General features: G+C 41.5%; 1 protein-coding gene across 17 annotated transcripts in view; it reads right to left on the bottom strand.

Annotated features, from left to right (window-relative positions):
* The window catches only part of SYTL2 (synaptotagmin like 2), a 117339-nt gene that overhangs the window by 42798 nt on the left and 59474 nt on the right, over positions 1–15067 (bottom strand). For all 17 annotated transcript variants that reach the window (XM_047690930.1, XM_047690929.1, XM_047690932.1 and 14 more), the window contains 2 exons: positions 9493–9644; positions 7739–7871 (listed from right to left, as the gene is read on the bottom strand). In XM_047690930.1, the coding sequence (XP_047546886.1) occupies positions 7739–7871; positions 9493–9644 (285 nt within the window). The remainder of the gene's footprint in view (positions 1–7738; positions 7872–9492; positions 9645–15067) is intronic.

Here is a 15067-nt window from a genome sequence, read left to right as displayed (position 1 = left end):
CAGATATTCACATAAAGGATCCATAATTTATCCTAAGAGAGTATAGTCTCTTTATAGCCAGATACTGTGTCTTTGTTTCTTGGAATCCCTCTCGGAAGCAGGAGACTGTATCCTGCATATAAAAGATATCCAATACATTCCACAAGATGAGCTTTTTAAACCGGAGCAAGCCAAATTCCACACCCTGTGCTTGTAATTCTTCCCTCAGGCACCCTTCAAAAACTACCTGCAATACCAGAAGGAACACTTAGACAAAACATGCTCACTTTGCTGGGAGAACTATTAAAGTATTAAATTGTGATATTGGCATTAGGGTTCAAAGTATCTGCTTTTTAACATGAGTCTCTGAAGACTTAGCTCTACAGAATAATCATGTTCGGTACTGTGGCAGGGATGCTGGGGAAAGAGGTGGGGTTTTCGATCACACCACTTAGGCAGCTGGATACCCCATCTGCTTCTGTGTCCAGCCCTAAAGTGCTCCAAAGCACATGAAAGCAAATTTTTTAAAAGATTTTATTTATTTATTTATTTGACAGAGAGAGAAAGAAAGAGAGATCACAAGTAGGCAGAGAGGCAGAGAGAGAGGGAGAAGCAGGCCCCCCACTGAGCAGGGAGCCCAATGCGGGGCTCGATCCCAGGACCCTGAGATCATAACCTGAGCCGAAGGCAGAGGCTTAACCCTCTGAGCCACCCAGGCACCCCATGAAAGCAATGCTTAAGAGCTTTTGAACCTTAACTGGCCTTTCCTTCTTAAAAAAAAAAAAAAAAAAAAAAAAAAAAGGTTAAAAATAACAGCCGACATCTTATGCCTTCTTTTGAGGCATTTTGCAGCTTACATATTAACAGTATTGAACCGGAAGCAAATTCTGCAAGTGATTTTTGTCATGTGTCGTCATCATTATTGTTGACCTCTCCCTTTGGACGATGAGAACCTTGGAAGCAAATGCTGCGTCACACCCCCTGCGCCCAGCACCATGCTGGCCAAGTGACACTCAGTGAAGCTCCATCATGTGAATAAACAAAAGAAATAAACAAAAGAATAAACAAAAGAAATGGGGATAAAGGGAGAGAAGTAAATTAGAAAATATGCTGGGCCAAGCCTTTCAAGTCAGTAGTTTCTGAAGTAAAACATTACTTGTGTGGGGCCACCACACTACACGCTACACATTGCTCTCACACAGATGTCACAGTGCAACTATTTCCACCAAAAGTGATTTGAGTAAATCCAACATCCTACAGGATGAAGAAAGATTGTTTTAAAGAGCTCCATCGAAGTGGTTCTGTGGGGCAGGCCTCTAAAAAATGAAACGGTCACTCCCTGTATACTCAGTGCATCCAAGGACAAAAGATCAAATGCACTGTCCATAGATCGGCTCACCTCTACCTTGCCCCGGGAGCAAGACAAGAGGCTCACATTGATCTTGTTATTGAGGTGATCGAGGTAAATAGCTAATCCTTCTGTAAGAAAGAGATGCGGGGGAGAGGGAGAAAGACAGGGATTGAGACTGAGAGAGAGATAAACAAAAGCCTTCCAGGGAAAAGAACATTAGTAGAAAAAAATAATACTATTTCAGAACTAAAGACATGGTTTGAATTACTTGGTTCCCATTCAGCAGGAGGGAAGAGGGAGATCAGTGGCAGAAGTATTACTGAAGCACGGGCAGTGAAGCTTAAAGACTAGCCTTTTTATTCATTACAACGTACAACAAAACAGTGTTTTAATTTCACCAAAACCAAAGTGAGGTGAGGACGCCCAGCTTCCCTTGTAAGAAAACTCATTGCTTTCTCCACGTCACAGGGAAGTGCTGATGCCATGGAGAGAAACACCGCAGGGGAGGCTTTGCGTTGTTCTACCTGAACTCATTTTGGAGACATTCATTCTCTAGGGATGTTTTTGATTAATGGACACCACAAACTTCAGGGGGCAGCCAAGCTCCCTCCTGCCTCTGTGCATTCCAGTTCTCTATCCTGAACACCCTTCCCTTTCTTGTAGTTGTCCAAACAGGAGAATACCCCTCCCAATCTCTTCCATCTTTTATAATCACCGGAGCTCACGGTATTTCATCACGGTATAACCATCAGAGCCCACTGAACTGAGAGATTCTCAGTAACACACAGCAATGAAGAGTAGAAGCTGTCAGTCCCATTCTTGGAGTTTAACTTTTTCCCTTCTCTTCTTTCTCCTCACTTCCTGAGCTGTAAACCGCTTCATCCAATCATTCATTTATTCATTCGTTTGTTCATTAACCCTCATTCACCATTATTCTTTATTTCATAATTATCTCATCAACTATTTTCATTTAGTTGGTTGGACTCTCACTATTCTTCATTCATTCATTCATTCATTCATTCCCTCATTCCACAAGACACTCGTTGGGCACTGTTATAGGTGCTAGGAATAGTGCAGTGAAACAATCAGCAATAAACAAAAGGTCCTTTTCCTCATGGATCTGGGGGGAAGGGAAAATACATACACACAATAAATATGTAACACGATGTCAGGTAGTGAGAAGTGTGCTGAAGGACAGTAAGAGAGGGTGCTGGCATTCATTCATTCATTCATTCATTCTACAGGTACTTATTCCTAAGTACCTACCACGTGTTAGATGCTTGGGACATGGTAGTAAATAGTACCCATGTCCTCAGCCCTGAGAAAGAAATACAGGGACACTCAGCCTTGGGAATCTGGATTTTTAGAAGTTCCTCGAGCAGTTCTGATCTACAGGTCTGAGTTGAGAACTTCTCATCAAATGACCCACATATCCTTTATAAATTATCAGATATCTCTGTCCTACCAACCCTTCAAATTTCTTCTAATTTCATCTCTAAAGCTCCACCATACCTTTCCTCTTTTCTCCATTCCCTTCATTAGGTTCTTACCATCTCTCACCTAAGCTTCTGTTATAATGTTCTTTTTTCTCTTTAAGATTTTATTTATTTATTTGACAGAGAGAGAGATCACAAGTAGGCAGAGAGGGGGAAGCAGGCTCCCTGCTGAGCAGAGAGCCAGATGCGGGGCTTGATCCCAGGACTCTGGGACCATGACCGGAGCCGAAGGCAGAGGCTTAACCCACTGAGCCACCCAGGCACCCCTTCTGTTACAATGTTCTAATTGAACTTTCTAACCCCATCTTCCACAGAGTTACCAGAATGATCACTCAACAGTAAACTTGATCAAAAAGTCATTTAATGGCTTCTTGTGACTTAAGGAAAAAGTCTAGCCTTTTGGCCAACACAGGGCTCTTGACAATCTGGGCCCAGCCTCTTCCTCCAGCCTGACTGCCCACCACTCACACAGCATACCCACCAGACTAGACCCTTTCCACGTTTCTAACATGCCAGACCCCCACATCATCCTGTCTGCCTGTATTGTTCCTTCCCCATGCCTACCTGCCATAATCCTTCTCATCTTTCAAGAGTTGCCCTACATGTAACTATCTCTAGAAGCTTCCCTGACTCAGATGCCCACAGCCCCTAACATAGTCTTCTCAGCACCTAACACCTTGCTTCCCATGGTTGAAGCCTCTGACCTTTCTGTATTCAAAAGGTAATTCTTTAATCTTCAGAAACCCTGAAGAACTGGAAGTCCTCCCAGCAGAAAATCCACACAGTGTTGGAGACAGGCACGTGACAGACCTCTGCTTCCTTTCAATGAAATGCCCTCATCTGCATTATACACCACATGATAAGAACGACTTGGTGTGTTAGGATGTCACAAACATGCTCAGACTCATGTTTCAGTAGGGTGACCACTGAGAAAAGACCAGAAGCTCAACATTTCCATCCACACAGGCTTAAGTTATTACAATGTCAAGTATTCCTTTAAGTGGAATGTATCCCTTTAGAGGAGAAAGGAGAGGCTACCAGGCAATTGAGGGATGTGGGAGGGGGAAGGGTGTAGGAAGAGGAATCAGAAGGAAGAAAGAATTGGGAAGCTTGGGACACACTTGAGAAACTATCTTTTTTTTTTTTTTTCTTTTTAGAGTACTGGCCCCATGTGAGGCCACAGAGCTAAGAAAATATAAACTATTCCGGTCTTCATAGAGACTATCTTCAAGGAAGAGGTTAGAGAGAGAGACAGAAACTATAAGACCAGTCCATTTCCAGGTTTCTTCAGACCAAAGAAGCACCAACAGTAGGGACATCCATGGCCCTTGTCAGTAGAGATGCTACTAGACTTTCAGCGTTGCCCAGGGCGCCCAACTTTATTTCATAGAACATGTGATCTCAAGTAGCAAAAGAAGGTCTTCTCATTCCAGAGCAGATCTCCCTCCATAGTCAAGACATGTTACACCTTCTTTATGGTAGGGTCCTGACCCCATGGGAAGAGCTTCTTACATCTTTATGGTGTACTCCCCACTTTGGCCTAGCCATGCCCTCTGGACTATTATGGAAAGGACACGTGCTATAAGGTGTGGTTCACGGACCAGTGCCAGTCTGAGAATTGTTACTGGTTCACAATGAGCTAAATACAGAAATTGAGAGTATGCATTTAGAATCATTTATAACAATTTGATGAGACATCCTAGCACATGGTTTATATTTTGCATGCCTTTGTTGCTTTCTGTATTTTTTTTTCTGTTATATTTTATAAAAGGTACTAATCTGTGATGACTAGAAATACACACATTTTAGGAAATGAATACACTAGTCTTTTACCACAGTTAGCACCAACACTGCCCTTAAAATTCAGCAACCAGCATTGGAACTGTAAGTATTTGGAGTCTTTCCTTTGCCAATCTAAAGAAAACCTCATTCTCTGATCCTTTGTTCATCAAGCCTCTCTCTGCTTCCTCATGTGACAGGTGCAAACAAAGATGAGTTGTGAAAAACACAGGTATGGGATGGTAGTTGAGTTCATGCTGGGCACCCACAGCGATTCAGTTCTTCCCAGGCAGGACCACACAGAATTGTGCTCATAGAAAGAAGGAATCTTGCCACAGAGTCTATTAGAAAAACTCCTTCATATATTCCACATATGAGTGAAACCATATGATAATTGCCTTTTTCCAATTGACTTATTTCACTCAGCATACTACCTTTTAGTTTCAGTGCAGAGGATCATAAGGGAGGGGAGGAAAACTGAATGGGAAGTCATCAGAGAGGGAAGAAAAACCATGAGAGACTCTTAACGATGGGAAACAAACTGGGCGTTGCTGCAAGGGAGGTGAGTCGGGGGTGGGGGAACTAGATGATGGGCATTAAGGAGGGCATGTGATGTAATGAACACTGGGTGTTACATACAACTGATGAATTATTGGAACACTACATGTACTATATATTGGCTAATTGAATTTAAATTTAAAAAAAAAAGAAAGAAAGAAAAACTCCTTCAGAAACTTCAATTTCTAGTCACTGTTGCCTCACAACACTCCCAGACACCTGACTCCTAGCTAAGAAAATATTGACAGGTACTGAGTCATTCTATTGAAGTTCAATTCCTCTAAAAGCACAAGCCCCAAAATACACTTAACACACCCAGTTCCCAAAGGTTAAAGTGTAAGTGAGAAACACCACAAGGACCTGACACTGAGTCAAGTAGTAGTTTCTGACATGGGAAGGAGGAAGCATACATCAGCCCCTTCCACAGTTCTGGATGATTACCACCCAGGTCACGTAATGAAGGAAGCAAACTAGATGCATCTGACATTTTTATTCTTGCCTTCTCGACCATACCTCATCTATGTTACGATCACATAATTATAAAGCCACTGGAAATTGCCAATTTTCTTTCTTCCTGTGAAATGCTAAGTGGTTCTCACATCTCCTTTCATTTAATCTCATAATATCCTGGTGAGGCAGCTCTGCTCTGATTTATAGATGAGACCAGAAAGACTCGTCTGAGGTCACACAAGGAATGCAGGAAATACTGGAGACATGAATTGCTGAAGCTGTATTAGTAGCTTCAAACTGAGGAAGAGGGGAGGTACACCCACCAGACTGCCTGAGGTCATAAAGAAAATGAGCTGGGCTAGGAGGGCAGTAGTGCCTCTGTCCCCCAGGGCCTTTGAGTAGAAATGAGTTCTTGGAAGAAGGACAGGAAGTCTGACCCACACAAAACTGTTCAGTGAGTTAAGTTGGTCTTCTGATATCCCCAAATCTCCTTCCTCCTTCTGTGGGACTTATATCCACCTCGCCTAGTCAGTCAGTATTCTGATATCCTTGATCCCTATCAAACTTGCTCTTAGGAGCTTCTGTCTGCTCCTTGATGGTCATTCTAAATGACTGTGTTCTCATTCTCACTCCTGGAGTTTCTAATACTTCTCATCTTCCCCTATGGAAGGATATCCTTTATCCCACTGGGGGACTGCTGGTGAATGGGGAGTCACCAAAGGGAGGTGGCAGGGGTAGGCTCTCACTCTCTGTGAGAGCCCCTACTTCCATTCACTGAATGCCTACTATGTGCTGTTGACCATGTTAGGAATTCTACATTTACTAGCTAATTAAATTCTCAATAATCCTGCTGGCAAATCATTATCATCCCATCTTACAGTTGAGGAACCTAAGGCCCAAGAAGTTAAGTCACTTCTAGTACAAGGTCACAAAATCACCTAGTGGCTACTTACTGTTTAACTTCTAGTCAACATGGCCTCTACAGACATAACAGAACATTACAAATCAGCCCAGAGGGGAAACAGTCCAGTCTACCACCCATGGAAAACAAAGTGAGTCCTCTCCAACGGGGAAATAGACAATGGGTGCCTTAATAGAATCAGTATTCCCTTGTCTATGTGATGTAACTTTAGTCATATTCGGCTCTGATATGTCTGTTGATGCCTATGTTACAGACCCTCTCCCTCACCTGTAAACTATGTTGGGAACACCTCTGTTCCCCAGGTGCCTCAGACTTGGCACTTGACTCAGTGGCTGTACCATCAGGAAAATTGTGGACTTCAGCCCTGCTGGAGACTCTGAATTGAATCATCTCCACTGAGGAGCTACAGAGAAAATGCACCTGCCTTCCCACTAAAGGGTAACAACCAAAGTCCCAAGGGATGAACACTAATGGGAAGATCTCTACATACCTAAAAGCAAATCATCAAAATATCTGTGGCAATGTAGCTCCACGATCAGGTTCAAATGTACACTTAGACCAGACAGATGGTAACAGGTATGGAAAACACCAACACGATCATACTGAAATATTGAGGACAACCTGCATCCTGAAGAGCCATTTACTTAGCACCTACTATGTGTCAGGTATTCTACATATGTTACCACTAATTCTCACTATAGCCTTTCCTGGTATATATTATCATTCCTATCCATAGTTAAGAAAAGAGACTTAGAGAGGTTAAATGACTTGCCCATCATTAAGTGGCTAATAAATGGCACATTTAGGATTTGAATTCATGTCTGGTTCGCGTGTTTGAGCTTTTGCCATCATACCATGTTATGACAATTTGATCATTATTCACCTCTTCTCTGAAGTGACTATATTTATTTTGAAGTACCTCTTCATTCCACTCTAGAGTAAAATCATTAATACAAAGAAAAGCCAGCTATTGTTGGTGCTGGAAGAAATCCCCCCTCAACATTTTAGTTTTACTTAACGTTCCGAATTATTAGAAATTCTGGAAGCTGGAAAAGAGTAGTACTCAGTTTTATCCATGTTAAGGCCCAGATTTCTCTTATATGTACTTCACAGTACCCGTGAGAATAGTCTGGTGTTGGTGCTCATAGCACACTGAGCCATGAATCCCACATGCAGTGACTGTCCTTGTGAGCTCTGTCTTACCTTGGGCTTGCTGGGGCTACATCTTCTGGCTCTCCCACAGCACCAGTTAGCTCTGAAGGGAGGAAAGCATCCTTGTTGACGTTATTTACCCAACTTTTCTTTGCTTCATTTGCTCTCTCCTTACTCTGCTCGGCTGAAAGAAGAAACAGTGAAGTCAGGAAGGTTATCTCTCACCTCCATGACCTATAACATTCTTAAAGCTCTTATCACCGAAGCTCAAACCTGAACTTCAGGTCTTCCTGCAGTCCCAAGGCAATCATTCATGAGTCTGAGTCCCCAGGGTCAGAATTATAACTGCAAAATTATATGTGATTTTGGCTTCCCCCAAGCAGAATCTCCTGAGACTAAGAGTGGACCTTTAAATGTGCAGGTAACTCCAGAGACCACTCCAGCAAAATAGTGACCACCTCTAGGTGAATTTCACCTGAATTGGGGTCAGGAGATGCTCAGGGCAGCTAGTACTCTTTGGAACAGAGATACCATCATTACCAAGCATTTACTGGATGTCAACAATGTGTCCGACTTGAGGCTGGGCTCTGGAATGCAGAGGGGAACAAATGTTTCTAGCCTGGAATGTTCTTCTCCACTGTCTCTTCCTTCCCCCAGTCTCTAATTCTACATACTCCTCAATACCCAGCTCAGATGCCAGGGCCCTCCCAATAAAATCTCCATGCTCCCTCTTCAGGAAGTGACTTCTTTTTGCCTCTGAACAGCCAGGGCTCTTTACCAGCACCTTTCAAATAATCAGCATTAAGTAATTATGCTAAGTGCCAGGCACAGCATTGTCTTGTGCCTGCATTACCTTGTGAGGAAGTTGCTCTTTTCCAAGTTTACAGATTTGGAAACTGAGGCTCAGGAAACTTGCTTTTGACCCCAGTGCTAGTAAGTGCCAGGAATGCTTTTACATTGATGTTAAGATGAAGCAATACAAGGGCTCCCGATTCCCAAATACTCACATTCCAGGGTGGTATTCCCCACAGGTCTCTTTACACAGAAGTTTACTTTCTTCTGTCACATAATAGAATCCACAAGACTAACCTTTACCTCTCGAGATTTTGAAAGCCTGGATGGTGTTGAAAATCAAGAGGGATGCGAGCAATGCCACCTACTTTTTAAGATTGCTGCTATAGTTGCATGTAATAGAGAGCAAATTCCTATCATGTGTCAAACGTTCAAAAGGTGACAGCTATTTTCCTCATTGGGTACAGACTAGATATAAACAGGGGCTCTTCTCAGGGGTAGAAGTTTAGACTGCCTAGCTCAGAGTGAAAGGGAGGGCATAACATACCCATTTAATAAACCCAACAGAATTCTAAAGAAGCCCTCAAAATACTGTCTTTACAGTCCCTTAAATGATACACTTGGCTGATTAAAGATGTAGAAGATGTCAAAGTTGTTGAAAGGGAAGCTAATCTCTTCCTGTCTTCCTACTCAGAGGAAATGGTTCTAAATCTTCAGAGTTAAAAGCAAAGGAATGCCTTATAAACCCATCTGTCTATACCACTACAACTCAACACAGTATCTAAAGGACTTCCAATGTTTTTCTATATTACCCTGAGTCCCTTGGCCCTGCCTTCATCCATCTGAATCCAGGGCAAGAAGATATTGAGCTGGAGGACTAATCATATGCAAAGCATACCCCTAAGTGACTTCCCTCAGCAGATTTCAGTAATGACTCTAACACACTTCCCAACTCCTGACAATGGCTTCCCAAACAAATACTGGCTCAAAATGTCCTATCCAAATCAACTCACCTGCTACCTGGGGCTTCTTCTTTCTCATGGATGCTCTGATGATATCTGCACCATGAATTCTGTCTCTGTGCCTTTTTGCCTTGGCTTCATAAAACCATTGGCCACTCATGTTCTTCAACTCTTGGTCATCCTTAATTTTTTCAGGCAAACGTCTACAAAAGGAAAAGAGCTTTACTTTGCTGAGAGCCCACAGTAAATAAATGATTTCACTGGGACAGTGCATTAAGAAATCTGTAAACATACAAATAAAGCTCTCAATATTTTAGAAGACACCACACATCTCCTAGAAGACCAAGAAATATATATATATGTATATACAAATATACATATATATATATATATGCATATATACACACACACACATACACACACACACACACTTGGCTGATTAAAGATATATATATGTTCCTCTTTGATGGAAGGCTAACACTTTTTAAAAATCAAAGAATTCACCCATAACCTCCACATGATGCTTGGAATTTTCCAGTTCACTTTTTGGCTGCAGTCTTTTGTGTCTACTATTTAAATGCAAATACCCCAGATAAAGATGTTATATTAAGTGTCTCTAAGCCTTCGTTCCTGTATCTATAAAAAGAGGTTCATCATACTGATCTACTTCATGGGATTGCTTTGAGGATTAAATCAGCTAATGTATGCAAAACTGCCCTTTGCCAATGCCTGGCACCTAATACCCAATGAATACCTGGTGGAGGAGTTATCAGCTCATCAATCCTTTCCGTTTTAGTGAAATGGGTGTATCAGAGGCATGCTGGTGGGAGGGGGGATCGTGGCGGGGGAAGTGGGAGGGAGAAGGAGGCAGTGGGGGGTGAATGATGTCCCTGATTCTTAATGTCAGGAAAATGAATACTGAAAAAGTAGTCTAGAGGCAGGCAAGATCAAATTTATGGAAGTAAGGGGATGGGAGGTATAGAGGCAGAGGCAAATTCCAATTGTGCAATTACTACTTTCAAGGGTTCCACAATCATTCATGCTCACTGAAAAACTAACACCTTTAGGACAAACAAATACAGCCTTAAATCTCCCTAATTTACACTTGCTTAAAAAAAAAAGTGTTTTACTTGACAAGTGTTGTCATTATTTTTGTTGTTTTTCTCCCCATCATGATAAGTGTACTCTTTAATCCACATCCCCTAATTTCCCCATCCCTCCCACATCCCCTCTGGTAACCACCAATTTGTTCTCTGTAGTTAAGAGTCTGTGTCTTGGTTTCTCTTTTCTCTCTCTCTCTCTTTTTTTTCTTTGCTCATTTCTTTTGTATAGAAATTCCACATGTGGGTGAGATCATATGACATTTTTTTTTCTCTGACTTAATCTGTTCAGTATTATATTTTCTAGTTCTATACATGTTGTTGCAAATGGCAAGCTTTCATTCTTTTTATGGCTGAATAATATTCCATTGTATATATTTACCACTTCTTCTGTATCTATTCATCTACCAATGGATACCTGGCTCCTTTCAGAACTTGGCTATTGTAAATAACACTGTAACAAACATAGAGATGCATGTATCCTTTTGACTGAGTGTTTTGTACTTTTTGGGTAAATACTTAGTAAAGCAATTACTGGGCTGTAGGGTAGTTCTATTTTTCATTTTTTGAGGAACCTCCATACTGTTTTCCACAGAGGCTGTTCCAATTGCATTCCTACCAACAGTGAAAGAGGATTCCTTTTTCTCCACATCCTCACCAATACTTGATGTCTCTTGTGTTTCAATTTTCACCATTCTGACAGGTGTGAGGTGATATCTCATTGTAGTTTTGATTTGCATTTCCCTGATGATGAATGATATGAGCATCTTTTCATGTGTCTGATGCCCTTCTGTATGTCTTCTTTGGAGAAATGTCTGTTCATGTCTTCTGCCCATTTTTAAATTTAAATCATGTCTTCTGCCCATTTTTTGTTTGTTTGTTTTTTGAGGTGTTGAGTTGTATCAGTTCTTTATATATTTTGGATACTAACCAAATGTCATTTGGTTTATGTCATTTGCAAATATCTTCTCTCATTTCATAGGTTGCCTTTTAGTTTTGTTGTTTCCTTCACTGTGCAGAAACTTTTTTTTTTCTTTTAATGTAGTCCCAACAGTTTATTTTTGCTTTTATTTCTTTTGCCTCCGGAGACATACCTAGAAAAATGCTGCTATGGCCAGGATCAGAGATCTTACCACCTGTGTTCTCTTCAAGGATTTTTATGATTCCACATCTCACATTTAGACCTTTAATCCATCTTGAGTTTATTTTTGTGTATGGTGTAAGAAGTGGTCCAGTTTCATTACTTTGCACGTGGTTGTCTAGTTTTCACAACACAATTTGCTGAAAAGTCTTTTTCCCATTGGATATTCATTCCTCCTTTGTTGAAGATTAATTGACCAAACAACTATGGGTTTGTTTTTAGATTTCTGTTCTATTCCACTTACCTACGTGTCTATTTTTATGACAGTATCATACTGTTTAATCATTACTGCTTTGTAATATACCTTGAAATCTGGAATTTGTGATACCTCCAGTTCTGTTTTTTGTTTTGTTTTGTTTTTGTTTTTTCCCCAAGACTGCTTTGGCTGGTTGTGGTCATTTGTGGTTCCATACAAATTTTAGGATTGTTTGTTCTAGTTCTGTGAAAAGTGCTGTTATATTTTGATAGGGATTATGTTAAATATGTAGATTGCTTTGAGCAGTATAGACATTTTAACAATCTTTATTCTTCCAATGCATGAGCACGGCATGTCTTTCTATTTCTTTGAATTATCTTGAATTTCTTTCACCAGTGTTTTATAATTTTCAGAGTACAGGTCTTTCACCTGTTTGGTTAAGTTTATTCCTAGATATTTTATTGGTTTGGGTTTAATTGTAAATGGGATTGTTTTCTAAATTTCTTTTTCTGCTGCTTCATCATTAGTGTATAGGAAAGCAACAGATTTCTGTACATTGATTTAGTATCCTGTGACTTTACTGAATTCATTTATCAATTCGAGCAGTTTCGTATATACAGTATCATGTTATTTGCAAATAGTGAGAGTTTTACTTCCTCCTTAACAATGTGGATGCCTTTATGTTGTCTAATTGCTGTGGTTAGGACTTCCAGTATTCTGTTAAATAACAAATGCTGATAATGGGCATGCTTGTCTTGTTCCTGACCTTAGGGGAAAAGTTCTCAGGTTTTCACCATTGAGTATGATGTTGACTGGGGGTTTTTCATATAAGATCTTTATTATGTTGAGGTATGTTCCCTCTAGACCTACATTACAGTAAGTTTTTATCATGAATGGATGTTTTACTTTGTCTAGTGCTTTTCCTGCATCTATTGAAATTATATGGTTTCTATCCTTTCCTCTTATTGGTGTGACATATCATGTTTATTGTTTTGTGAATAGTGAACCATGCTTGCATCCCAGGAACAATCCCATTTGATTATGGTGCATGATTTTTACTATTTTGTTGGGGATTTTTGCACCTATATTAATGAGAAATATTGGCCTGTAGTTCTCTTTTTTGTGGTGTTCTTATTTTTTTTTTAAGATTTTATTTATTTGAGAGAGAGAAAAAGTAGGGGGCAGAGGCAGAGGGAGAAGCAGACTCCCCACTGAGCAGGCAGCCCAATGTGGGGCTCAATCCCAGGACCCTGAGATCATGACCTGAGCAGACACAGCTGCTTAACAGACTGAGCCTCCTGGGCACCACTTTTTGTGGTGTCCTTATCTGGCTTTGATAAGAGGGTGATACTGGCCTCAAAGAATACTTTTAGAAATTTCCCTTCCTCTTCTATTTTTTGGAATAGTTTGAGAAGAATAGGCTCTAACTCATTTTTAAATAACTATTTTTTGCCATTTTAATTACTATGTGCCTTGGTGTGGTCCTCCTCTTTCATTTGAGAGATACCTCTCTGCTTCATTTTGACTGATTTTCTGTGTCTGTTTCTGTGTTAGAAACGTCAGCTACTTCTCTTGCTCTTGATAATAATAGCCTCATGAAGAAGAGGTCCTGTAGTGACCTGCAGTGCATGTCCTGTTTCCCAGGGCCTGGCAAAAGGAATGTTTCCTAGGTGTGTTAGTATCCTCAGCTATTGAGTCTTGACCTCTTTTCCTTTTAGTCCAGTTGTTTGCAGAGGCTCTCTTTGCCTATCATGGGCAGTGTTTGGTCCCCAGCAGGAGTGGGGCACATTTTAACAAAGTGTGTGGTTGTCCATTTGCAAAATGAGACCTGCTCCCTCTGCAGCTGGAACTGATGTCCCACACAATGCCTGGGTGGGGAGATGTGATGTTGGCAAGATTTGCACTGGTCTTCCTGGGGAGGGGCCCACAGTGCTGAAACCAGGGCAAGTGTGACTGAAAAGGGAGGCTCCACCAAAGCGCAGGGTTGTGTGTCTTGGTGTAAACAAGTTAGGTAAACAAGTGTCAGAGCCAGGCTGGTTCCTGCAGGTGGCTGTTGTTCATGCTGGGGAGCAGGGGAGGTAAATGGCACCTGCCAGCTCCTTTGTTCCTGGAGGGGTTGCTCCATGATTCTTGTCTTTTGGAGCCACAAGCCACGCTCTGAGATGAGCAAATCACTCCCTCCTGTCTTCCCTCGGTGTTTTTCAAACTGCTGGTTCTAGCTGTATATTTGGGCTGTTTGTGTGCTGTTTCTTTATGCTGGGGCCTCAGCTTCCTAATGCCCTCCAGGCTCTCACCCGAGCCAAGCCCCTGATTTCTAAAGTTCCAGGCTTTAAGTCCCACTGGCTTTAAGAACTCACAAATTCAGCTCCTCTCACTTTCAAAGGCAAATATTATGGGGATTCATTCTCCAGTTGGTGGGTTCTCCAGTGTGAAAGTCTGTTTTTCACTCTCCTCTGTGCCACCAGCTCCCTCTGTACTGCAGATGGCCCCAGTCCACTTCACTCTGAGACCAGGTTTTGGCCCTTTCTACCTTCTTTGATCTGGCCTCTTCACCGTTTAGTTGTGGAATTTGTTCTGCCAGTCTCCAGGTTACTTTCTGGGTTATTTATGCAGATAGGAGTGTTATCTACTTGTATCCTTGGGAAGAGGCAGGCTTAGGGTCCTCCTACTCTGCAATCTTCACAGCCAGCCCTCTACTTGACAAGTCTTTTAAACTCCACATCTCTCCATCCATCTCAATAAAATGAGAATCACAAACTCTAGAACATAGTCATAGAATAAAGGGGTATAAAAGCCTTAAGCTGACTTTGAACTTTTGGAAGGTACTGAACTATGAAATCCAAGAAGGTTTCATGATTGTCGTTCAAGCTAATATGCACCCTTCCTAAAGTAGCAAATCTGTGTGTCTTAGCCAGAGAACATGTTTTATGGCCACACCAAGGTGACATCAGGGCCGCATGTGAGCACTGCACACCGACACACCTGGGAGTAGGGCAAAAGGAGGGATTCTAGCAAGTACATTTCCTCTCTCCTAAGTGTGCCTGAGGAGTGTCTTTTTACCCGGAGTTCAATTCTCTGCTGGAACGTTCTCTCCTCTCCCAATTACCTGGGTAGAAGTGACTCCATTCCAAACACACCCTATCACAACACTTGGACACACATTGTCATCACCAAATCCTGACAAAGAGA

The sequence above is a fragment of the Lutra lutra genome, chromosome 10 (assembly GCF_902655055.1).
Source record: "Lutra lutra chromosome 10, mLutLut1.2, whole genome shotgun sequence".
In the NCBI taxonomy this organism is placed as follows: domain Eukaryota; kingdom Metazoa; phylum Chordata; class Mammalia; order Carnivora; family Mustelidae; genus Lutra; species Lutra lutra.
The sequence above is the reverse complement of the archived record's forward strand: the minus strand, read 5'-3'. Positions and strand labels throughout refer to the sequence as shown.